Source organism: Eucyclogobius newberryi, unplaced genomic scaffold (assembly GCF_026437365.1).
Source record: "Eucyclogobius newberryi isolate DKJ021-1_F unplaced genomic scaffold, fEucNew1.0.hap1 SCAF_1, whole genome shotgun sequence".
Classification (NCBI taxonomy): Eukaryota; Metazoa; Chordata; class Actinopteri; order Gobiiformes; family Gobiidae; genus Eucyclogobius; species Eucyclogobius newberryi.
In genome coordinates this window covers 12,782,878-12,809,777 of record NW_027315723.1, presented here as the reverse complement: position 1 = coordinate 12,809,777, position 26,900 = coordinate 12,782,878, and the positions used below count along the sequence as shown (strand labels likewise).

Sequence of the window (26,900 nt, the reverse complement as noted above, 5' to 3'; positions counted from 1 at the left end):
GTGGAGAAATGATGATTCGGTCAGGGCACAGAAAAGGGAGTGCCCTGCCGCAGGGCCGAACGGAAATGGCGCAAGTCAAAACTCCAGGTTCAAAAAGAGATTTACAAAGAAAAGCTGAACATGTACAACCTAATCTTATGTAGAACTAGGGAAAGATATTTTTCTGAAATAATTGGAACCTGCAGTAACAACTCGCGTGTCCTGTTTGCCACAGTAAACAGATTAACAAACCCTCCAGCTCAGCTGCCGTTAGAACTCATTTCCACATCCAAGTGTAATGAGTTTGCATTATTCTTTAATGAGAAAGTTCAGGGCATTAAAAATGCTATAAATCCGACAATGCAAAAAATTACCCTAAAACCACCAAGACACTTAGAGTTAACTCACTTTGCACCAGTAACTGACAAAACTGTCCATGAGATCATCACCAGTCTGAGTTCATCTACATGCTGCCTTGATGTGTTACCCACCAGATTTCTAAAGTCTGTGCTGAACAGTTTGTTAGCACCACTCACTCACATAGTTAACATGTCGCTTCAATCTGGAACATTCCCAATGTCTTTGAAAACTGCGGTCATAAAGCCTCTCCTAAAGAAGAGCAGTCTTGATGCCGCAGTACTGAGTCATTACCGGCCCATCTCTAATCTGCCATTTTGGGGCAAAGTCCTTGAAAAGGTTGTTTACCACAACAGCTCACAGATTTCCTCTTAATAAACAACTCATTTGATGTTTTTCAGTCAGGTTTTAGACCTCATCACAGCACTGAGACTGCTCTTGTCAAGGTGACAAATGACATCCGCCTGAACACTGACACGGGCAAAGCCTCAGTCTTAATTCTGTTAGATCTGAGTGCTGATTTTGACACTGTCGATCATGGGATCCTCTTACAGAGACTAGAGGACTGGGTGGGCATCACTGGCACTGCCCTAAACTGGTTAAGGTCCTATCTGGAAGACAGGAAGTACTTTGTTGAAATTGGTAGCTGTGTCTCAGACCACATGACCCTGACCTGTGGAGTGCCCCAAGGGTCAGTCCTGGGTCCCCTTCTGTTCAACCTCTACATGCTGCCGTTAGGTCAGTTGATACGCAGTGAAAATGTGTCCTATCACAATTATGCAGACGACACTCAGATCTATGTTTCACTATCGGCAGGTGAATATGGACCAGTAGATTCACTCTGTCACTGCATCCAACAGATCAGTGTGTGGATGCAAAACAACTTTCTCCAGCTGAACTCAGACAAGACTGAAATAATCGTTTTTGGCCCACAGAAACAAAGAGAAAGTGTTAGCGGTCACCTCCAGAGTCTCGCTCTAAAACCTACAAACCAAATTAGAAATCTGGGGGTAATAATGGACTCAGACTTGAACTTTAATAGCCACGTCAAATCAATAACATCAGCAGCTTTTTACCATCTAAAAAACATTGCCAAAATCAAAAATATAGTGTCAAAACCAGATTTAGAGAGACTTATCCATGCGTTTGTCTCCAGTAGATTAGACTACTGTAACGGCCTGCTCACTGGTCTCTCCAAACGAGCTGTAAAACAGCTGCAGTACATCCAGAATGCTGCTGCTCGGGTCCTGACTAGAACCAGGAAGTATGATCACATTAGTCCTGTTCTCAGGTCTCTGCACTGGCTCCCTGTGGCTCAGAGAATAGACTTTAAAGCAGCTCTGCTTGTGTACAAGTCTCTCCATGGCCTAGCACCAAAGTACATCTTGGATATGTTAGTGCCATATGAACCATCTCGGACTCTGAGGACCTCAGGGACCGGCCTCCTGCTGGTGCCCAGAGTCAGGACAAAACATGGGGAATCTGCGTTTCAGTTTTATGCAGCTAAAATCTGGAACAGTCTTCCTGAAGATGTGAGACAGGCTTCTACTCTGACAATGTTCAAATCTAAGCTAAAAACAGTTTTGTTTAGCTGCGCATATGACTGAAAGGATTTTTTCTTTGCACTCTTCTCTTTTGTTTGTGATTTTATTAGTTTAGAAAATCAGTTGGATTGATAATTTTTAATTTAGTTAATTTTATTGTATTTCTGTTTCTGTAATTTCTTTGTGATTTGAATGCATTTTTCCTGCTGTGTGAAGCACTTTGAATTGCCTTGTGTATGAAATGTGCTCTACAAATAAACTTGCCTTGCCTTGCCTTACATGTACAGTGAGGATAGTAAGTTTTTGAACACCCTGCGATTTTGCAAGTTCTTCAACTTATGGAGTGGTCTAAAAGTTTCATCACGCAGTTCTACTCTGAGAGACATAATCTAATCTTACAGATAATTTATTTGTATGTTAGTGTATGGACTATCCGTGGCGAGCACAAAAGTCCAATAGCTGATCACCGCTCGGGTTCAGAGAGCCTTCCTGATCACCCCTCTCCAGGTGTCACTGTCGTTGCCCATGTGGGTGTTGAAGTCCCACAGTAGAACAATCCCGTGTCCTTAGATAAAGGATGGGGCCATGTCATTGATGGCTTTGTAAGTCAGGAGTAGGATTTTAAATTTGATTCTAAACTCAACAGGAGCCAGTGAAGAGACTCGAGCACCGGCGTAATGTGCTCTCTTCTTTTAGTTCCTGTTAGTAATCTTGCTGCTGCATTTTGAACCAGTTGGAAGCTTTTTAAAGAGCTTTTATGACACACTGCGAGCAGGGAGTTACAGTAGTCTAATCTAGACGTTACAAATGCATGGATACGTTTTTCAGCATCATTTTCAGACAGGGTTCTTCTGATTTTGGCTATATTGCGCAAATGGAAATGGGCTGTTTTACAGGCTTGATTTATATGCGCTTTAAATAAGAGCTCCTGGTCAAATAAGGTTTCTTACAGTAGAACTGGAGGCAACACTGACAGTTTCCAGTGTGACTATCTGCTCCGATAAAGCGTCTCATAGATGTTTAGGGCTATGTTTTCAGGGTTAAGAAGCAGATCTGAAAAGTCTGAAAGTCCTACAGGTGCCTTTTGTCTAACTCCAGGCGGGCTGTCCTGTGCATTTAACTGAGGAGTGGCTTCTGTCTGGCCACTCTATCTAGACACTGGTCTGATTGGTGGAATGCTGCCAAGATGGTTTTTATTCTGGGAGGTTTTCCTCTCTCCACACATTAGGCCACTAAGGCCAGATCTGTGCCTTGATACAATCCTGTCTCGAGGTCTACAGATGATTAATTCCTTAGACTTCATGGCTTGGTTTGTGCGTTGTCATGCACTATTAACTGTGGGACGTTATTTAGACAGCTGTGTGAGTTTCCAAATCATGTCCAATCAACTGAATTTACAATAGGTGGACTCCAATCATCTCAAGGATGATCAGTGTTTTGAGTGACATGGCAAACACCATCCTTTAGTTCATGCACTTTTTTGCTTTTTATTTTGAATACATTTGCAAAGAAATCAAACAACCTTCTTTCACATTGTCATTATGGGATACTGTTTGTTAGCTTGTGAGGCAAATAATGAATTTGATCAATTTTGGAATAAAACTGTAACATGTACTCTGTGGTTATAACATTAGTTGTGTAAGAACAAAACAATTTTAACAGTATTTTAAACCACATCATGCCCCAATTTTAATCATCAAAACTGTGTATTGAGACATTTCCTTCTTAAAATGGTAGCACTGTCATAAAATAATTTAATAAACTATTCCAAATATATAGCAATACTGATGATCAATATTTCAATCACTGGAAATCAATACTCACAGACACATGGGAGGAGCTCAGAGAGAAGCCAGCTGAGGTGGCTCGGGCATCTGTTCCGGGAGGCCTCTTGAGCGCCTCCCTGGGGAGGTAGAGTTGCAGGAAGTGGCTGGGGAGGGGGAAGTCTGGGAGTCCCGGCTTAGATTGCTGCCCCTACGACCCAGCCCCGGATAAGCAGAAGAAGATGGATGGAAATCAATCCTGTATCTCCAAATTAAATACAACAACATATAGATATTTAGACATTTTAGCCCACACCTACTAGTACATACAGTATACAATATGATGCTTTTGGGGTCAGTTTTAGCTTAGGGTTAGCTAACCCTAACCCCGAGGAGGTCTGTTTAGCTGTGCACGTTTTGTGAGCTCCGACATGATTTCCTGCGCTCCCCACCACAGCACAGCCTCATAGAGCGGTCATGCATGAGCCCCCATGGTGTTGGGGAAATGTCCTCCTCGAAATGCAGGGCCCGGGGGAGGGTTTCTCAAGAGGGGGGCCGGCACCATTTTCACTCTGCGCAAAGCTGACAGTTTACAGGCCCGAGCAAGTTCTCTGACAGCTCAATTTCCCAACGCATAAGTGATTTTCTCTCTCCTTTCGTTCTCACGCTCTCTAATTTTACTCACCATTCTCTCTGTCTCTCATTCCCTCTTCTTCCCCTTCTTTCTTTTGCTCTCTCTTTCCCACCTTTCCTTTCTAGTTCTTTTCTCTCACTCTCTCCTCACTTGCTCTTCTCTTCCTTCTTTCTCCCACCCCCGTTTCTCCCTGTCGTTCACACCTCTCGCTACTCTTTATTATCTATTTTTCTCTCTGCTCCTTCTTTTCTCTTTCTCAGTCTCTTTCTCACAGCTTCTTGAGTTCTACTTGCGCCCTCATTCTTCTCTTTCCCTTCTTTATATTTTCTCTGTTTTTCCTTCTCACTCACTATTTGCCCCACTCGCTCCTCTCTCTCGCTCTCCCTCTTCTCTCCCCTCTTTATTTTCTTTCTCTCTCTTTACCCCTCTCTCCCTTTCACTCGCTCACTTCTGTTTCCTCTTTTTTCCCTCCTTCCCTTTCTTCTCCCCTCTTTCTTTTCTCTTTCTCGCGGTCTTTCTCTCCCTCTTGAGCTCTACTCTACTTTTCCTGTCTTTCTTTTCTCTCTCCCTCTCTCACCCTTATCATTTTCGTTGCTTGCTCCTGCCGTTTTGTTGCTGCTCTATTTTTTGATACATTTACAGGTGCAGCGATGCCATTTTAGATTTGGATTGGCCATGACTAACACACGCACAGCCCTGGGGCCAAATTTATCTTATATTATAGTCCTATCATTTGCGTTGTATTATGGGGTAATCTTGCTTTCTCACTGTAAATCACCAGTAAATCACCATAAAGGTGCATTGATTTTATTAGCAATTTACCAATTGGTCCTGCAACGCTGCCAAAGGTACCCTGATGCCAGTGGCGATTGCCATGGCGATCACTTAGTCATCCATTAAATAACCACTAAAAAGCATGCATACTTAATCATGCTATGAGAATATAGTCAACAACGACAATTGTCCATTCACTCATTTTTAACAGAAGCAGTGCAAAGTTGCATGTCCTCCAAAAACACTATAAACATTCCTGGCATCGAGCTGTACTCGAGCGCCCATGTCATACTTATAACTGCTAAAATGAATGGAAGGCAATGAGGAGTGGGTGGGCAAGCCCGATGGGATGGTGAATGGCAATTCCACACCTCGGTGATGTGGGAAAGGCTCAGAGCTTTCAAATGATGTATAATATGTGGTTGCCGTGGCAACGGTATATTGTTTTGCTAAAAATATTTTTTACTTATTAGACCAGAGCATCAGAGGCCTATTAGTCCCGTAAGGCTGTGCAAAGCACGGCTACAAAAGTGCACACGAAGTGCACGCTTCCAAACACCCACTAAACAAGGGCTTTACATGGGAATGATGACGCGCTCGCCACCTTCCCAACACTCACGTGAACGGGCAAAGCCTGTGCGAAAGTGCACACAAGGTGCAAACTAAAGTGCTTGTTTGCGCTAAGTAACTCACTCATGCGTTCCCCAACTCATGCATGTTCCGTGCATATAAACATATAATACATTTTTTAGGCCCGAGCGCCACAAGCTGGCGAGAGGCCTATTAATCTCGTAAGGCCGTGCGAAGCACGGCTGCGAAAGTGCGCACGTAGTGCGCACGAAATCGAGCGCGAAGCGCTCGCCCACTTCCAAACACTCACTAACGCACTCCTTCACTCACGCACGCCCCGTGCATAATAATTAGTAGTAGGAAAATGCAACATTACCGTTGTAAACGGGTGAAGCCCGTGCAAAAGTGCGCACTAAACGAGCACTTTACATTGGGATGACAACATCCCCATATGAAGCACTCATTTGCACTAAGTAGCTCACAAATACGTTCCCCATATCTCGCATGTTCCGTGCATATAAGCATGTAATGCAAAAATTGAACATTATTACTGCATAGAGGGCCAAAAACACAAAGTGGGCGGAGCCCACTCAAAATTAACGAAAGTACCCGTCAGTGACCAGGGACCCACACCATGAGGTAGGAAAGCGCGAGCGCTTTCCGAAAATGTATAGTTTATTATATTTGAAAAATGGGAAACATTGTTTTCGCAACGGAATATTCTTCTTCTTCTTCTTCTTCTTCTTCTTCTTCTTCTTCTTCTTCTTCTTCTTCTTCTTCTTCTTCTTCTTCTTCTTCTTCTTCTTCTTCTTCTTCTTCTTCTTCTTCTTCTCGGGACCAACCCCCCTATTTTTCACCCAGTGAACATTGACGAAAAGTCACAAAAATTTGCACACCTCTAAAAATCGTGCCTTTCTACATTCTGGCTATTTCCCTTTTCTAAAATAAAAAAAAAATTGGCGCGTCAGCGCCCCCAAATTTACCAAAAATGCATTGAGAGATAGGAAATGACCCAAAAAAAATCTGATCGTAGAATCATGAAATTTGGCGCAGAGGTAAATGGTGACAAGAGAAGTAAAATATATTATCACGGCAACGCCGTCCGCCCAACCAAATGTCGGCCATATTGCTTCAAAAATGGCTAAGCATGACTAGGAAGTTTTTCCAAATGTCGTACTTTTACGAACTCCTCCCAGGGCGTTGGCTCTAAAAAGCTGAAATTTGGTGAAAATGGTACTGAGGAGTGGGACATCAAAAGTTATTCAAATTACATTGATACCTGTCACGGTCTCTGTGCGGCGAAGCCGCAAACTTTAGCTAGAATTTCAGAAATCTCCCAAATTTAACATTTCTGCTGTTTGCGCAGATAAAGTCCGAATTGCGTCAAATTAGAATCACTTGTTAAACTCTTTGCCCTAAACCTACTTGAAGTGAAATAAATTAATTTGGCGCCACAGCGCCCCCTACAGATTTTATATGGAGGTTAAATGTTTAGTTTTGCGAAATTATATGAAATTTGACACACAACTCAATTTTAGCATCCCCATCAAAAAAGTAAATGAGACCCATGTCATAATTGTTACGTCGTTGCCGTAGCGATGACAGAAACCTCCCACGTTATTCCAATGGGGAAATCGCCAGAACATGCTTACACTTTATACTTTCACAAACTCCTCCCAGGGCGTTAGCCCTATTAACCTGAAATTTGGTGAGACTCATCTTCAGAGGTGGACCATCAAAAGGTATCCACATTTTTATTCAAAAAGTCACGGTCTCTGTGCGGCAAAGCCGCACATTTTGCCAAGAATTCTAAATAAAATTGCTTTTTGATGGTAAAACAAAGGGGAGAAGATGTGACAGCGTCACAGATTCAGCAGTAGGCGTAATAAAAGGACAATTGGGGCGCGTTAGCGCCCCCTCCTCGTGCGGCGTGGCGGCGGCGGCGTGGCGAGGGCCGATCATTGCCGCTTGCGGCTATATTTTTAATTATTATTGTATAGAGGGCCAATGATGCGCCTGGTGTGTCTGTCAGTTTTTACATCATGATGTTGAAAAGCGCAAGCTAACGAAAATGTATATTTGAAATATTTTTAAAATGTTAAACATTGTTTTTGCGTCAGAATATTTAGGCCCAAGCCCTAGCAGGGCGTATGGCCTATTTATTCCCCAACAACGCAGAAGGTCATCAAGAGCAGCATGAAGCGCTTCATGTCCTCCAAAAGCACTAAAAAACCTCCTGGCATTGAGCTGTACTCAATGCCAGCGGCAGTCCATACTATAACTGCTATGGAAGTCTATAGCGAGTGGGTGGACAAGCCTGATGGGATGGTGAATGTAATGAAAATTCCTCCCCCCGGTGACGTGGGGAAGCTCAAAAACATTCGAATCCTGTATAATATGTGGAAACGGCTATATTGTTTTTACTAAACATATTATTATTATTATTATTATTATTATTATAGTGTATTAGGCCATAGTGCCACAAACTGGTCGATAGGCCTATTAGATTATTATTAATTATTATTATAAGACCATAAGTGTGAAGAATCTGTACGAATCTGTACGAAACTTATTTTTCATCCAGAATTTCAAACTATCAACACGACCCATTTTTCCAATTGCTTAATAATATCCAGTTGGCTTCAGTAGTTTTAGTTATACCACCAAGTGTAAACTTTATTCTTTGTTATTTGCATTTATTCATTTACTCTATGTATACTGGACCTTGTTACAGCAAAATTGTGTACACATAAGCACACACGACACATTCAGCAAAAAATAGGTTCAAGGATACAATGAAGGAACACCTTTTTAACCGTAGGCTATTGAATCAATATGTTAAATGGTAGGTAATTAATACTGAAAGCTATTTGTATTTGTTTATAATAAGACTAAATTAAATTCCATGATTCATCAATATGAATTGTTTGAAGTTAATTTTTTTCAGTCATATTGTCAAACCCCAGCTCCAAACATGTTTTCTTATACATTTATTCCATTTATGCTTGGAATGTATTCAATCTTCTTTTACATACATTCACACATACTACTGAATTTGAAGTAAATAACCTATTCCTGATCTTTGACCTCTGCTTGAATGTCCAATGGCAGCCAATGAAAGCAAACACTGGACATTCAAATGTCATAAGCTAACGTAAGGCACGCTGTTGTGGTTGATATTGTGGTGACTTATGAATGTGACTTTTAATCTCGTCTTGTCAGTAATGCTGCTGTGGTGTCATTTACCTGTGGGGTTTATGACTCCCCTTTCCTGTAAGAAGGAGAGGAATTTAGTTTTACGAAAATGTTCTGAATTCCCTACAAAATTTTATTTTGGTGTCCCAATCAAAAAAGCCACAGTGAAATAAAATGTCATATCCGGTGTGAACATGTTTTGCAAAAATATTGCTTGAAATTTAATTTTGTCGTCAAAAAAGCCAATAGCCAATAACCTATGCCATATTTTCCAGGGCGGAGCTGTAGCAATGACAGAAACCTCCAATGTTATCCCAATAGGAAAATAGCAAAACCTTTGAAATTTCCACTTTTATGAACTTCTCCTGGGGCTTAAGCCTCACAAGCATGACATTTGGTAACAATCATTTTCAAGACTTGGGCATTAAAAGTTCCATCCATCCATCCTTCCATCCATCCATCTTCTTCTGCTTATCCAGGGCTGTTGGTTTCCGCTTGAGGCTTTTTAGATAAAATTTACTTACTTACTTAAATTTGCTTACTTAATTTTTGATTATTTTTGTAAACTTTTAAACCAGATGCTGGACACTAGTATTTCATTAGAAATTGGGACAATTGGCACAAAGAGACACATTTCATCTTAAAATGAATATATATTTAAATTATCCCAAAGGTGTCAAGTGTTTATCCATTTTACCGCTTGTTCCCGGGCCGTTAGGGGTCGCAGGTGACTTAGGCGGGGTACACCCTTAGGCGGGCCAGCTTGTTACAGGGTTAACACAGAGACATAGATGCACAGACGAACATTAACTCGGGGAAATTTTGCTTAACACTTGCATGTCTTTGGACGGTGGGTGGAACCCGGAGAACCCGGAGAGAACCCATGGTAACACAGGGAGGACATGCAGACTCAGAGAGATCATGTGATGTTGGTTTGGCCCGGGAATTGAACCCACCAGCTCCTTCCTTGGGAGGCGAGAGCGCTAACTGCTACCCATGCACCCCAAATTCAAAATCAATTGTTTATTGCTTGGTAATTATTTGTGTACTGATAAAACAGATGAAATTATTGCTTTACGTACAACTATACTGTTAATAAATTTTTATTTTAGTATCGATATTGTTCATAAAAAAATCTAAAACCAATCATTAACTTTTGTAACAGTGCCAAGCCTAAATGAATGCAAGGGCATCAGATTGAAAACTGTATGTGAAATACTTGAAAATAAATAAAGACAAGAGCGTTTGACCAAAACAATTTATTTATATAAGCAATGTACCACATACTAGTAAAAAGATACTATTTTGACTCTAGAGCCCAATCCTCATAAAATATTTGACCCCGGAGTGCTAATCCAGGACCAGATCAGCCATAGTATTATGACCATTGACAGCTAAAAACTGAAGAACACCATATATCTTCACTTGAAGCCTTGTGATAGTCATAATGGTAAGGAAAATATGATAATGACTAACTTACAATGACATAAGCTGTATCAAATGATAACTGATCAGACTTAGGCTTTTTTGGGACTCATTCTGTACAAATATTCATTAAAGCATGATTCACATATTCATGGGATTCAGACATTACTTTTTCCCTGCTGTGGATGCCATTGTGAGGATTTCAAAATACAGAATAGTTCTTTCTGAATGTTTCTATGGCGATGGCCCTTACTTTTCATGAATAATTGTCTCTGATGTCTGACTGGTGCATTCTGATCCAGGTTTAGCACTCTTTAGTTCCCTAAAGTGATAAATCAAACCACGGGTCCCTGTTGGGGCTCAAACACAGGTGGAGTTCAGTAGGACGTAGAAAATAGTGATTCTTGCCTGTATTGAAGTACCTCAAAGGACTAAGACACTTATAAAGTGTAGTAGAAAAATCAGGTGGAACGGAACGTCTACTGCAGTGTGGGGGCCAAAACTCTGTCCAATCCAGTCAGCTCACGAAGAGGGGATTGTAGATCTTGGCTGAACGTCAAATTTTTCACAGATTAAATCATGGCTCCCTAATGCTAGCAGCCCATCGCTAGCTCCACCAGAGGCCATAGGCATGCTAATTAGAAAGATCGAGATAGGAGATGTCTTCAGGTGCTTCGTGGACTGACTGAACTAGCACAGGAGCGGGTCGGGCCTAGCTATAAGCCATACATACATTCCATATTATGAAAATAGAAACATTAATTAGATACATCTGACAAAAAACCTTTCTTCTTGACATAGAAATACAAGGAAAAGTGTGTGGATCAGGATATAGTGGCTGTCATACAAATGACCGCAAAAACACAACAAAACAGTAAACAAAATACTATCCAGTGTCCCGTTTTTAGAGAGTCCGTGTACCTCCGTGTTATGGCATTAATTTTACATGTTTTATGGAGGGCCAGTGGGGCTCCGGCACAGTCCAAAACAGGTATCATCCATATTTGAAGAGTTTACATGAGTGGTTTGCAATAAAAAATGACCTATTTTACAGCAACTGCGATGGCTTGTCCCGCGCGCTAGCAGGACATCGCAAATCCATTTTTCATCACGACCATTTTGGATGCGAATGCAACATAAATATGTATGATTTGTGTGCTTCACGGTTTGAGTGGCAACAAATATCAGCTTTGAAACAGATGCATTTGTGCAAATAGCTATTATTTTCCTAAAAAATTTTTGCATTGTAGGATTTAGTTTGGGTAGACAAACACATTAGCACAGAAGCTAACCGTTGTAATTTGATGTCTATGGGATGGCTAACCCAAATAGCTGGAATAGGAACTTTGTCTAATCCTTCTGCAGAATTAAAACACGTCAGTGGATACAAATAACATTATGTGTATAATACGTGATGATTGTTTTGTGCCGTCAAACATTTCAAATCAACATTGTTTTCATAGTCCTGGAGCAGGTTAAAATGAGCCAACTTGCCATTATAGTGTCTGAGTTATGAATTCCTCTGGATCCGTAATTATCACTTAATAGTCCCATAGCAATCGTACTACAGACATTAAGTGAAATGTCTTGCTCTATGACGCATCAGTATCTAGCTTAATTATCGCCTCAAAATGACTATGGCATCTTTTATCACAGTATTTATACAAACTGCTATGGCGTTTGTATACAAGTTTTATATAGGGCTTTGTACCTTTTAATATCATAACCCCCTTTGCCTCTCCAAAACAACAGCATATTACCACATTAACACAAGCAGCTTGACATGACCATATCTAACAAAAGAAATTATGTAAAGTAATGCAACCTTCCTTTGCCCAGGGGAGACAGTAGCGTGTTAGCATTAGATTTGTATACATATGCAGCAGTATAGCAATGAATGTTTATGAATGATACCCAGCAGTTATTATAAAAAGACCCACATTTTCTTGGCATCTATTGTAAACATTTTGTGTAATCTGTACCTAAAGGTGCGTTATGTAACTTTTCTGGTGGAGGGTCCGGCACCTAATGTCTCCGAGATGTCATAGTTTTTGCCTAGAATGTTTCACAGTATGGCATTAAATGTTAAACTGTTTACAGCAGTCCAACATGTATTGCTCACTTACCTAATGCATTCTGAGCATCCTCAATATTCACCACGATTTGCTGTTGCGGTAAAGCTAACAAACATTAGCATGCTAACAGCACTTAATACTTAGATGCAGAGAAAGTGCTGTGGTTTACTTTTCACCTGTATATATGCTTTTACAATATGCCTGTACTGGGGCCAAACATATATATATTACATGCCAAAAATTGGATGAAGGCCCTTTATCACCATACAATGGAACATTCCTGGCAAAGTGTTTGCATCTCCATGGAGACAAGCAGGTCCCTCCACCAGTAACACTTCAGTAATGCCCCTTTAAAGCACTATGAATTCAAAATGCAATAAAAAAGATAGGCTATTACAACTAAACACTGGACGATGTTTGCTAAGAGCTAAAATGCTACAACATAAATGGCAAGAGTGTTCCCAAATAAACAGCTCTCAGCATGCAACGCTGTCTGTGATGGATGAGGTAATAAATAAAATGGTGGAAAAGCTAAAGCTGTGTCTCTCGGCCTGCCGCACCCTTTAAGGCACTGGGGGTGCATGTTCGACAATTTCCCGGGCAAAGAGTCGGCAAAACCTCTCCCCAAAAAATGTGTCCATCCAGAAATGTCTTCTTTGCTGAAACATATTGTGCACCAAGGTTTTTCTCTTGCAATCCTTATAAGGCAGCAGGTCCTTTCCTCAGGTGCGATCCATCCGAACATCCAATCACAAGCCGCGGTGCAAAATGAGTAGGCGGGGTTTAATAATTTAAACCCGCCAACTAGAGGTAGAGGTAGCTGACCCAGTAGACAATGTTAAAAAGCAGAAAAGAGGTGGGAAAGAAAACCCGGGAGTAGGAATCCAGCTCGCGGATGTTGACGTGGATTCGGCCCCTCCGCCAGCCGCCCTCCTTGCACTCCTCGAAGCAGCAGAAGAAGCTCTTGCAGTCCTTTCCGTCCAAGCACTCGTAAAAACAGTTGTCGTCGTAGTCGTGCCAAAACAGGGAGTTCCCCATCGGCATCATGGTCCGGGGAGCGCGGCTCATGTTGAAGGAGGAGTAGGCCTGGACAAGACAAGAGCAAGCAGTATAAACAAAACTAAATCATGCTGATATTTGTTTTACAATCAAATATTTTGTTGCCCCCATTTACACAACAATCTATATTTGTGTATTTGCGTTAAGGCTCAGTATCCAAAAAGAAACATAAAAGAAAGGAATACTACAGCTATGCATGTAGAGATTAACTATAGAGCTACAGCGAGTGTCATCAGCGTGCACCACCGAACTCCCCACTGGCAGTGATGGTGGCAGGAAATGGAGGCTAACGGCGTCGGCTGAAATGAGCAAACGTTTCAGATTGTGGATTATTTTTGTGCACTGAGATGTAGAAATTATCATGTGCAAGAAGAAAAGCAGAGCGTTTTATCCGATCGACAAAGCTTTAGATTGATGAGTGAAGTAGATTTTTCTGCAACTGACATATTAACTAGGCTATAACTGTATTTCAGCATTTGTTTGGGTTTTCATTTGGAGAACGATTCCACTGTTGTTTAATAATGATTTCAAATGTATTAACATTGTGTGATTGGTGATACTGGCCCAGTGTAGATAGAAGGCATGGATGGAGGTACAATCTAACGTTGTGAGCACTATTCATCTATTAAGTGGAAAAGAGTAGTTTTAAAGAGAAATGATTGACGAAAGACAAATTATTTTCTGTTTGAATAATTGATAATTGTTGAGTAAAATCACAAACTAAAGTTAAACCAATGATTTTCGGGTGTTGGGGTAACATCAGGTACAACAGCTTCACATTAGTCAGAGTAAACTTAATTTTCAATATCAAAAGCATTGTAAAGGGTTTTATAATAATCATCTCCAGTTACAATTTTTGATGTTATTAGGCGGTGTGAATTGAATCAGATGTCCAGATTTAGTCAATTTAGGATGCAATCTACGCAATCTAATCTCTTAAAAAGCACACTTGCGCCTGGTAACGGTCACTAACGTTTGATCTGATTAGATTTTAAAATAAATTAATTGTGGCTTCATTTTATGACAAAGATAAACTCCAAAAAAAATACATTTCAGACTTGTTGCCATTCATTACTGTTAACGTGTCCCTTGGGTGCAGGAGTTTTAGCATAAATGACCCTCTAGCCAGCGCCAAAGTTATATCTCCTGTTTATCAATTCTTTCAATTTGTTGCTGAGGAAATTCTTTCATTTACATTTACAAGCGTGCAACTGTAAATTAAGCAAAAAGGTGATCCAACTTCACAACATACTGTCATCAAGAACAAGAAAGCTTCACACTTTGCTCCTGGAAATGTCTAATTATGATAAGTGAAATGTCTAAAGAAGGCCTTTATAAATGATGATCCACACATTCAACCAAAGTTAGCTGTCAATTTCCTCAAATTACATCAAACGTTTAGATAATGAACCCAAAATAAAACCTTAACATCTCTGTTTCATCACTGCTTTAAAATACTAAAATCCAGTCATTTGGCGACCATTTGAGTCTGATTGGTTGACCCTCAATAGCTCTATTATCGGCGGTCCTTGAGTGAATGACATAGCATTTTGTGCTAATTGAAGCTTGGTGCCGCATGTGTGGGTGCAGATTAACAGGCGTGATTGGGACCTCATTATCCTGCTGAGTTAAACTTTCAGTGCAGTGAATAGTAATAATAATAATTTTTGTGGTTTTACAAAGTGCTTACAGTGTTCCTTATTTCTGAGAGTTTACTTAGCTACATTGACGAATAATAATAATAATAATAATAATAAGCTATAGGGAAGTTGTATACTCTGCAATGAATTGACTTTAGTAACACGTCTTGCCCACGCAAACCATAATGGACAGGCTCATTACATTGGTTCATACTCCCCAGCGCAAGCATTTTCTAATAATGACAAATTGAGTCTATTAATTGTTGCAATACAGCCAAGATTACATTACAACCAAAACATAGGCAGTAATCCAGACATGACTTCGTGCAATTATTTTCAATGTAGTGTATCTTGTTATAATTGGCAATTTGAACATGTAGTAAGGAAACTCTATTCTTCAGTCTCTCTTCTTAAAGGCCCTGGACACACTTTTGAACCATGAGCGAAAGAACGTGTTTCAGAATGCGCTGCTAGCCCCGCCCACTTCATCCCAACAGCCGTCCGAGATGGTCACATAAAGCTGTTCCCACGTGGTTCTCAGCCAGCTATGTGTCTGATTTTTTTCTTGATTTATGGCCGATACAAAACACTAAGAACACTAAGAATAAAACAATCCAAGAGCTCGAGGTATAAACGAAATGTCTTGTTTACTAAAAAATGTCTTTGGCGTCGCCGCTCAAAATCTTACTGTTTTGTAAATTCTGAAGAGAAGAGAAGAGATAAAATTCTCTCAAACAAACTTCCTCTTTCTCCATCTCCACCGCAGCAGCAGAACCACAAGCCTTCTCAGTCTCTCCATCTCAACACGACTATTACATAAATTGATACTCTACAACTCGTTTGCTCACATCTTTAGTCCTTTGTAAGCAGCTTTGTAAGCAAGATTAAATTAAAATTATTAAAATGACTACTTGACAAATGGATGTTTTGGTAAGACAAATTAAAAACGATAAATCTTTAAAATGGCCGCACAACCTTATTTGAACCTAATCTGGGGAACACACAGTGATAGAAACTCATTGGAATAGCATTTCCAGATTTATTATCGTCATTTGCTTTCTCATATCAGGTGGCGATGGCTTTTAGATTAAGGATGAAACTGGTCGACAAGAAAACGCATTCAAGTGTTTTTCTATGAATCAGTGCAACCGACTTTAATAGAGTAAATCTTTCTATTTTAGGGAACCACAGGAGAGAAATAAGGGGGAGACAGACACATTTGGAGCCCGAGCAGGAGTCATGGAGTGCGGTGAAGAGGGGAGCGAGGCCTCCCTATGGAACGACCAGGTCAAAACGCAGCCGGTGGGTACGACACGAGGTAATTATTGAGCTTCAGTTGCTGTGTTTGAGCCCAGAGATGAAGTCAATTTTTCTAATAATGAGGAGACAGACAGCGCTGAGTTAGTGGAGGAACATGCATGAGATTTTGGAGAGGCAATTAAAAAGTACATGACAAGTCTAGCATTAAAAAAACTTTAAAAAAGAACAAAAGAGAGAGAATTTGTCTCTAGTAGACTTCTGTGTTGGATTGTGCTTGAATGTGGGATGAAATACAAAGTGGGGTTGTCCAAAAATTATAAACCCAGATACTAGTCAAAACTAATAGAACTAGTTACTCATTTGAACAAGTATCGATACAGAGAGACAAAGTATAGATAAAAGGAAATTAGGATATTTCCTGAACAGTTTTGGAATTGTTGAAATCACATAGTAATTACGGATATCTTGGTGCTACAATTATTGTGAGAATAAACGTTACAATCTAATGATTATTTCTGCCTATTATGCCAAAAACAACAATACAATCCCACATTTTCTTTCTTTTTTTGTGTTTTTTTTTAACACATTATTGCTCCTCAATATGCGACCCGCTTCATAAAAATCTAACTTTCATAATGATTAATTTGACATAAACAGCAAGATTTTTAAAAAAGCACTTTACATTTAAGTAAGGGATTTAAGGTAATGGTGAGCACAAAGGACTTAATTTTGCTTCTAAAATTGTCACATTTCTTAAAAAAAAAAAAAACTTAATTAGTTAAAATTCAATTGAATTTTTAAAAAGTCACAATCATCATTATCATTATTATAAATAATCATATTATCGATTACCCTAATAATCTTGAAATCCTTAATAGTAATAAAGAAACTTAAATAAATGGAAACCTGTGGAGCATAGGCAGTAGGGAGGAAGGCCATTACGATAAATGGATGACACAAAAATTATCCAACAATCAATAACAGGAAATTGTAGTTGAAATTGAAAAAAAAAGAAAAAAAGAAAAAAGAAAAGGTAACTCAATTTGAAAATTGACCGATTTCAGACTTTGGGCTATTTGGGGACAAATATGAATGAATGAATATAAACTTTCAGAACTATGTTTAGATGAGTCGTGATTTTATGTTCCCTTTCTGTGTCATGTTGTTTGTTTTGTTTGTATCTGATAAAGGTTTAACAGAATAGATTGTTTTTTGGGATAGAAACTGATATATTGAGAATCAAACCCTTTTCTGGAACATGAAAAAAATACCTTTGTGACTCTAAAACAATGCAATAGACATCAAATGGTTTAAATATAAAACCCAAAAGCCACATTTGTGTTCATGTTTATGGCTTGTCGGCACCTCAAGTTCAGCCTTCTCCTCTTCTCCTGTGCTGCTCCCCTTTAGTAAACAGGTCTCATTGATGGGATTTTGCTCAGTAAGAAAAGACAAAAAGGTAATTGTTTGTGCTTTTAAATGTAGGTCTGTTTAAGTTTTTCTTTTTTATTATAATGTCTCTTTTAAATATTTTTTTCAATGATTTGTGTGCTACTTTCTCCCTTTGCCCCATGTCATCATATATATATATATATATATATATATATATATATATATCCTAGCAGAGGATAATGACTGGTGGCATTGCAACTATAATAACCACATTTCTAAGCAGTGAAACAAAACATTGTTTAAAAATGTATACATTCTATAAAATGAGATGTGAAGGGGCTTGAAAATGTCCATATTTCCAGTTTCCAGGTTGGGCTTAACACTTTTTTTTGCATATGGTTTATTATATGCATGTGTAGATGTTTTCTTGATTATCGGTAAAAGATTTCTGGTTGGGGTTCTGTCCCCTGCTTGTCTTTTTGAAGATATTTTTGTGTTGCCTGAAATGTTCCACAGCATGGCATTAAAAAGATGGTACCAGGCATAGTTACAAGTCAAATCTGTTGAGAAACCACTCAGTTACAATGCATGTTTTACATGTTTTAAAGCATAAAGCTAGAAAGCTGTGGAACATTCAGGGCAAAGTAATTACATCTCCCAGGTTTGCCAAGCTCCAACTGTTGTCTTACCATCCTCTGCATGCGGGGCGGCGGCCTGTTGTTATAGGCGTAGTAGTTGAGCATGGCGTACTCGATCATGGCGGCGAAAACAAAGAGGAAACAGACGGTGACAAAGAGGTCCATGGCCGTCACGTACGACACCCGCGGGAGAGAGTTCCGCGCCACTGTGCTCAGCGTGGTCATGGTTAGGACGGTGGTGATGCCTGCAGAGAGGAAGAGAGAGGAAGAGGGGGGAGAAGGGGAGAGAGGCAGAGGGGAGAGGGTCAGATAAAGATAAATTACAGGTCAGCAGCGGGACGACCCATGTGAAAGCCATGCATTACATAACCCAGTATGAGCAGGTGGTAATGCTGGTTAATAATGCATGGAGGCTGGATATGCCTGCTCTTGTCTTTGTCCTTGGAGGGTGTTTTTGTCAAAAGATCGTTTTCAGAGTAATAAAAAGAAGTAAGTATTTGTTGTGGATAAGTTTTGGAGATTTTCTGACCCCAAGACACAAACAACTTTTGGAGTTTTCCAGCAGTGAGTCATTAAAGATCTCAAATGTAGCTAAAATTCTGAAAATAAGTGGAAATAATGTTGTTGGAATTCAGTCAAGTTTGAAATCTTCAAAGCTCTGGGAAAATGAATCAGACTGAACAGAAAGTGTGGCATAGATCTAAAACTATGAAAGTCAAAGAGTTTTGTGAATGATAATATCCAGTCTGACTTCATCTCCAGCAGTGAAGAAATACTCTTTTTGCATTTTATGATAACCTTTTGTAAAGTTAATGGTCTGCAGAACCAGCTTGTCCCGCTTTCAGTGAAATTGTCTTTTAAAACTTTATACACAAAAGTCTGGAAAGGTTTTTTCAGAATCGTTTTTTTTCTTCTTCTTACATTTGTGTCTCTTTCTGCAACACTATCTTTTGCTCTGTCAAGTTAGAATTCTCTTAGAATTCAGACGTGAAAACAAGTAACAACAAATGTTATTAAGTTATGTTCTTTTGCATTATGAAACACTTTATTGAATATGAGAAAAATGCAGATCAATGCTATGGACGTTCAGGATGTAAAGGGATCTGGTCGTTCTGGTATCAATCATTTTGACACTGTACTCACTATGCCACTCATATTGAAATAATAATAACTCTCCCATCATTTGCTCCAAATAAATGACTGCAATTTCATTTCAAACGTTGGTTGTATTAAAATGATTTTTAGTGCACAGGACTGTCATCTCAAATCAACTGAATAGAAAAGGATCAAGAAATTGTTTGAAAAAATGTCACCAAGACGGTTTAAGTGTCCTGGTACATCTATTTTAGTAATAACTTCGCATGTAATTGCACCGCATGAATGAGCAAAGAATATTTGAACAAAGAAAACTTAATTGAAACGTCCCTATTATTCCCTATTTTCAAACACTGTTTTTACTTTAATGTTGCTAACCTGTGGCATAGCTTTGAGCAACGGCTAATTGGCTCTTCCATCAATGTTAGCACAGTCCACCTTTAGCAATCATCCAAACTAATCTAACAGAAAACATTTACCTACAATTCTTTTAGACAACTATGAAAGACCTGTGTTATGCAACATGTATAACTTATAACGAAATACTTTAGTCATGATATATGTAGTATAACTTGAAATATATGTATGCGTCTTGTCTATACAAAACACCAGCAGAGGGCGCTATGACTGCATCTGCTGGTGTATGGACAAGTGAAGTTGGTTTGAAAAATCTAAACTTTAGATTTTTCAAACCAACTTGACTTGTCTTCACTTCACTTACCATTTCATCCAAACGGAATGGTACGTTTTGTTTACATTGCTGAACTGTACGATGTGAAGGCAAATTAGGCAATAACAAGAAGACGCCTTAAAAACCTGTTAAGGACAACCATAACCACCCTTTTTTCACCAATCCTCATCTCTTGTTTTTAATCATATTTTCCTGTTCATTTTGTCGCGGTTTATGGTTTACGGTCTCTGTAATTATTGGGCATATCCTCGTGAAATAAAAACTGGCACAAAGTGAAACAATCATCTTCTCTGTCAGCAGAAATAAATAATAATACATCTGGGATTCTTTTTGATATCAAAAAGTGGCGCCATTATGCAACTCTAAATGCGTGATTGTTGTCAGTTGAAAGGATTTAAAGTCATGAAATTAATAATGCATTCTATGTGGAGACAATTCCATACAAATAATAACGATACAGTTCAACATTTGTGCAATGGATATTTCTTCCAAAAACAGTAAATCTCCCAGAGTCACATAGGCTCTTGCCCATAATATGAGTTTATGACATCATCAAATTGTAGAATGTTAACGCAGCTTTGCTAAGAGACCCTTTTCTATCCCATAGAAATGTAAAATGATAGTGTGAGTTTGAGTGGGCTTAGGTACGGACAAAGCATTTCTCAGCAGGTGGAGGGGAAAGGCTCTCATCTGTCTCACATTGACAATGATGAACGGTGTGGTAACGCTTCCATTAGTTTGACCTCTAGTGGAAATCTCAATTGGATTAAAAGCGTGATATGGATATTACGAATTAGACACAATCAGCTAATATAAGGAATTTGAATGGCCTGTGTTTTACAAAGACTAAGATGTATTAGTTTCCATGAAATCACCAAATGCCAAATTATTACTAGATGAAACATATCAAAGTTGTGTTAGATGACTTGGGGGTTATTCTATCAAAAAGGAGTACATATTTTAACTACCACTGCAACTATATTACAAATTCTACTTTAGCTGGTAATCTGCCATCATCGGACTCATCACAGAGGACGACGATGCAGAGTACAGAGGACTAGCGCAGGACTGTACACTGGTGTCAGCAGAACAACCTCCAAGACTATTTTGGAAATCCAACCCCCGAAAAGCTGCTGGGCCAGACGGTGTCACTCCCGCCACCTCCCTGGAGTCATGCCATGTCTCAGCCTGCTTCAAGTCGTCCATCATTGTCCCTGTCCCCAAGAAGCCCCGGATTACTGGACTTAATGACTTACAGACCTGTGGCGCTGACGTCTGTAGTCATGAATTCATTTGAACGCCTGGTCTTGCCCCACCTCAAGTCCTTCCCCTCCCCCCTGCTGGACCCACTGCAGTTCGCCTACAGAGCCAACAGGTCTGTGGACGATGCCATCAACCTGGCCCTCCACTTCACTCTGCAGCATCTGGACTCACCAGGAACCTATGCCAGGATCGTGTTTGTGGACTTCAGCTCTGCATTCAACACCATCCTCCCTGCTCTGCTCCAGGACAAACTCTCCCAGCTCAACGTGCCTGACTCCACCTGCAGATGGATCCTGACGGGATGGAGGCAGTGTCTGCGGCTGGGGAAGAACGTTTCAGACACTCGGACTATCGGCACAAGATCTCCATAAGGGTGTGTACTTTCTTCCCTGCTCTTCTCCCTGTACACAAACTGCTGCACCTCCAGCCGCGACTCTGTAAAACTGATCAAGTTTGTGGACGACACCACCCTCATCGGGCTCATGTTGGCTCATCTGTCTACAGGAGGACACCAGAACAGGACACCGTCCTGGTGCAGCGGTAACAACCTGGAGATCAATGCCCAGAAGACAGTAAAGATGATCGTGGACTTCAGGAAATTCACAGCCCCCCAGCCCCCCTTCACTATCACAGACTCCCCCATCATCACCGTAGACTCCTTCCACTTCCTTGGCACCACCATCACCCAGGACCTCAAGTGGGAGCTCACCATCAGCTCCCTCATAAAGAAGGCCCAGCAGTTGAGGAAAAGCGGCAGTTGAGGAAAGCTAAGCTGCCAGCGCAGATGATGGTGCAGCTCTACACGACCATCATTGAGTCCATCCTCACCTCCTCCATCACTGTGTGGTACGCTGGAGCCACAGCCAGGGACAAACAGAGACTACAGCACATTGTGCGCTCTGCTGAGAAGGCGATCGCCTGCAGACTTCCATCTCTGCAGGACCTGTACGTCTCCAGGACTCTGGGACGAGCAGGTCGGATCACAGCCAACCATTTTCACCCTGGACATGGACTATTTGAGCCCCTCCCCTCAGGAAGGAGGCTACGGTCCATTCGGACCAGAGCCTCAAGAACAGTTTCTTTCCCTCTGCCGTTGGACTCGAGAACACGTATTAAACATTTTAACCATAATTCAATCACTCACTGCACAGCTCACTTTCTGCACTACATATGTAAATTCAACTGTACACTATTTTTTATCTTAAAGAATACTTTTATTTTTATCCTATTGCAGATTTAAATAGTTTTTCTTTTTGATTTATGTAGGTTGTTTTATCATTGTTCATTGTTTTATGTTGCACCAAGTGACCAAAGCAAGTTCCTATGTTTGTGAATTCTGATCATTTGCAATGGCAATAAACCTATTCTGATTCTGATTCATCATCAATGCGGGGAAGACCAAGGAGATGGTGGTAGACTTCTGTAGATGCCACTCTGCTGCCCCCTCACCAGTGAACATCCAGGGACGGGACATTGAGAGAGTGGACTCATACAAGTACCTGGGTGTTCATCTGAACCACAAACTGGACTGGACTCATAACACAGACGCACTGTACAGGAAGAGCCAGAGTCGGCTCTACCTCCTGAGGAGACTCAGGTCTTTTGGAGTGACAGGGCCACTCCTGAAGACCTTCTACGACTCTGTGATGGCATCAGCTCCTGTAGGTGTGGCCTGCTGGAGCAGCAGCTTCACAGAGAGGGAGAGGAAAAAGCTGGACAAAGTCATCAAGAAGTCCAGCTCCATCCTGGACAGAAGGGTCCTGGCTAAACTCACATCTATGCTGGACCATGAGTCTCACCCCCTGCTGGACACTCAGTGAGAGACTGATCCACCCTCGCTGTGTGAAGGAGACGTTTCACAGTTCTTTCCTTCCTGCTGCTGTCAGACTCTACAACTAACACTGTTAGCTCTGAACATGTGCCATTCATCTTTTTATAATTTATGTGCAATACTGTTATACTCATCATACTCACATAATGCCAGTAATCCCTGGTGCAATATTTTCTATCCATATAACGGCTGTAAATAAGAGTGTATGATTATTTCTAAATTATCTGTTTTTATTATTATATTTCTGTTCCTAATCTGTGTTGCAACACTGGAATTTCCCCATTGTGGGACAAATAAAGGGTATATTGTCTTATCTTATCTTAAAGGAGATGTATAATACTTTTTTTCCAATTAGTATTATTGAACCAAAGTAGATCTTCATTTTACATTTATTTAATTGTAAACATAATCTAAAGTTTTACAGGTCTATTGACTTCCTGTTCAAGATTGCAGGACTGATAATCCTCTTCATAGTGACATTTCACAGTAACAAGCAGCAGATTTATCATTTAAAAGTGGCATTTTTAATGGTACTTGTATCGCCTGATTGAGTCTTGATTTTTCAAATAATTGCACAGGGATGTGAGCAGGGACAGGGGGTAGGTGAAAACAGGAATTTTCGGAGCACTCACAAATCAGTTGTGGGACAACACAGGATTACTCAAACATGCCCAAATCACTCAACTTTATCCACCTTATTCCAGAAGCCCATCTCAACCCTTCTTCCGGTTGTATTAGTTAACATAGGGCTGCCGACTTCCAGAGAAAATAAGTTCTACTGAGACTAATCGTTATTTTTATTAGTGACATTAACATTGAACATTTTACACAAATCAGTCTACGTTAAAATATATTTCAGTGGCAAGACTTTTCCCTCTTTCTACAATTAAATGAACAGAGTTCTCACTCGACCAGAAATGCCATTACAACGAAAGCACAGATCCATGGCAACAAGTGGGCGGAATCTACTTAACCCTTTCAATCTATATTTTTCCAATTCCAAATATTTCATACAATACCATTTTGATCTTATAGGTCAATCTTGTTATTTTTTAGATCTTCTAGGATAAGGTATTCATGCAAACCAGCCTTTTATGTCTGGAAACCCCTAATAACCAATTTCTTTTCACATTTAATTTCTTAATTACGACAACTTATTTGTCCTCATGTTGTCCCCGCCTCTGTCCTACTCCCTGTGGCGCACAAACGCTTAATATTATGCTCAAATGAAAATCAATTCTTTTCAAAGCACCGCGGACCCTGTGACATCGGAACCCACTGGGAGACACACATCACTCCTCCATCCTCGCTTCCTTCTTCTCTCTCCTTTCCTTTCATCCTCGTCTCCTACACTCTTTGGGTTACCATAGCGACGAGTCTGCTGCCCGTCTATTTTGAGCGACCTCCTTTGGCTCAACCCTCGTCTAGACTTTTTTTTTTTTTTCACAATTAGATCATTACATTTAAGGAACATTTGCAATAAAATAGCAACTAGCATCCTTGTTGTCCAGTTCGTTGTTGTCCGCTCAGTAAATTCATCTCAAAACGTGAAAAGCCAGTGCTTTGATAACGTGTCTTTTGATGCCGACTGCACAGTTTGCGGTTACCATTTCAAATCATGTTTTCCCCCCCTTCTTGCATTGTTCGGGAATTGTGGTTGAAATAGGGTTGCAACCTGGAGATGTCTTTAACGCCAATGAGGATAATGAAAGCTTCTATATGAACCAACTGTTTTATCCTGTAATGGTGTGATAGCAAGGCAAGTCCATTCAAGATTTTTCAATTTCCATATAGCGGACTGAATCAAAAGTTGTCATTTCTTTCACGGATGGAGCCTCTCTTGTGTTTTTACTTCAGGTTGTAGTAGCAATATGTTAACAGATATCACATTTTGACCTTTGCACATGTTCAGGTGTAAACCCGTTTGTGCTTCTGTGAGTGGGGCTAAAAATAGTGGACAATAGCTGCTGTCAAGGATCAACGCTCAGGTCAAAAGATATGATAGAGCGACTATTTCACATCTTGACAGCCAAAGGTGACAGAGCCATTTTTCTTACAATATTCAGTGCGTTGTAAAATACTCTGACCAAGCATATCACCACATGGATTATTAATGTGGAGTTATCTGGGTTTATATCTTTGCAGTTCCATATTCAGCAATGGAAATGATATGATTCGATAAACCTTTCCCATGTTTGATGCTTCAATGCAATGTTTTTTTTGTATTTTATTCTTTTTATTACAAAATATTGGATTGAATTGTGCCTAGATGGAAAACCGGGTCTCAAACTGCAGCTCTTGTAGTGGTTGGAATTGTTAAAAAAGTGTTCTGAATGCACACAAATACAGCAGATGACAAAAAATTAAAATTGACCTTGTAGAAATAAAATACAGCTGTGCATGTTTCTGTTTTTTCCCCTTTTGACTCTAGAATATTTCAACCATCTATATAGCCCATGGCCATAATTTTATTTTTGTTTGGGTAATCCCATAACAGTATTTCTGGGTTTCAGACAACAACCTAAAATGTAATACAGAGGGCAGCTAAAACAGAACTTGTAAAAGAGCAGATTTATGATGTTTTAGAGCCCAGTCCCTAAAAAAACCACTGATAGTGTGAGTTATTACTTCTTGCATCTTCCAATATTCCTCAGTCAGTGTGCGATGAATTTCAATTGAATTTTAGCAACTTAAAAGAAAGTGCAAAAACTTTACATCGTAGCAAATGTTTTAGCCTTTTGCCACTACTGCTCCTGTGATACATTGCTGTAGGTAAAAGCTATGAAGCTCTGTAGCCTGTTGGGATCTAATTACTGGATAAAGCCCCTCCAGGAGCAGCTCAACGTCGCTCCATCGCTTTATTTTATTCAACTATTTTTATCAATTTATTGTAATGATAGAAAAAACTAAGTGTTGTAACCAATTTTAAACTATGGGTGAAGAACTATTATGTGTTATTTGTTTAGTTGAACCTTCTCTCAGTCTGATCTTGGACCATGCAACTACCTTTGATTTGGGAGAAACAATGGTTTACTTTCTCAATCATGGAATGAGACATTTTTAACAGAGCTGCAGCCCATTTTTAAGACCTACTACAGTTTTGGACAGATGGGAATATTTTTAAACTATTTTTTTCGGAGGGGAAAAAAAATCTCCCTGATATTTCAACTGCTACAATTGGTATGAAAGGCACACTGCCAGAGCCCTGGTTGCTTGCTCGTGGGCACGGAGGCAGGTGGGGAGTTAATTTAGGGCGACACAGCTGTTAAATGCCAGTTCCTGAGGGGAACACGAGGAGGAATGGAACTCTGCAGTGACTGGCCACATGTGACGATAGGACTACAAAACGTTCTGTCTGCTCAATCTAAGGAAGCACTGTTTATGAACTTGAATGAACTTTGTGCCCATCTTGTCAAATCAGGTCAAAATAAAATCAAATCCATAGGTAAAAGTTACATTCTAGTGCACAAATTTCAATATTTATTTTTAATATTCATAAAACATTTGTATCTCAAAAGTATAACAGGTAAAACCTTGAAATAACTTATCTGGTTTGAATTAACTGCTATGTTCACATTGCAGTATCAAATTCGCCCCTTGTTGGATGCAGATAAAGACACGTGTTTACCGCACAGTTGCAGCTGAGGAGTTGTTGTTGTGTTTCCTGGTGTGGTTGGTCTCTTGGTGCCATGGCAGTCCAGCTTGACGTAGCTTT

The 26,900-nt window shown here is 40.0% G+C and overlaps 1 protein-coding gene across 1 annotated transcript in view; it reads right to left on the bottom strand.

The window, feature by feature from the left end:
- Window positions 1-12,560: 12,560 nt before the first annotated feature.
- Window positions 12,561-26,900, bottom strand: part of LOC140379787 (gamma-aminobutyric acid receptor subunit gamma-3-like) — a 154,101-nt gene continuing 139,761 nt past the window's right edge. Inside the window, exons 9-10 of the mRNA XM_072464311.1 lie at window positions 18,357-18,550; window positions 12,561-13,402 (exon numbers count right to left, since the gene is read on the bottom strand). Of these exons, the coding sequence (XP_072320412.1) occupies window positions 13,121-13,402; window positions 18,357-18,550 (476 nt within the window). The 3' untranslated portion in view covers window positions 12,561-13,120. The remainder of the gene's footprint in view (window positions 13,403-18,356; window positions 18,551-26,900) is intronic.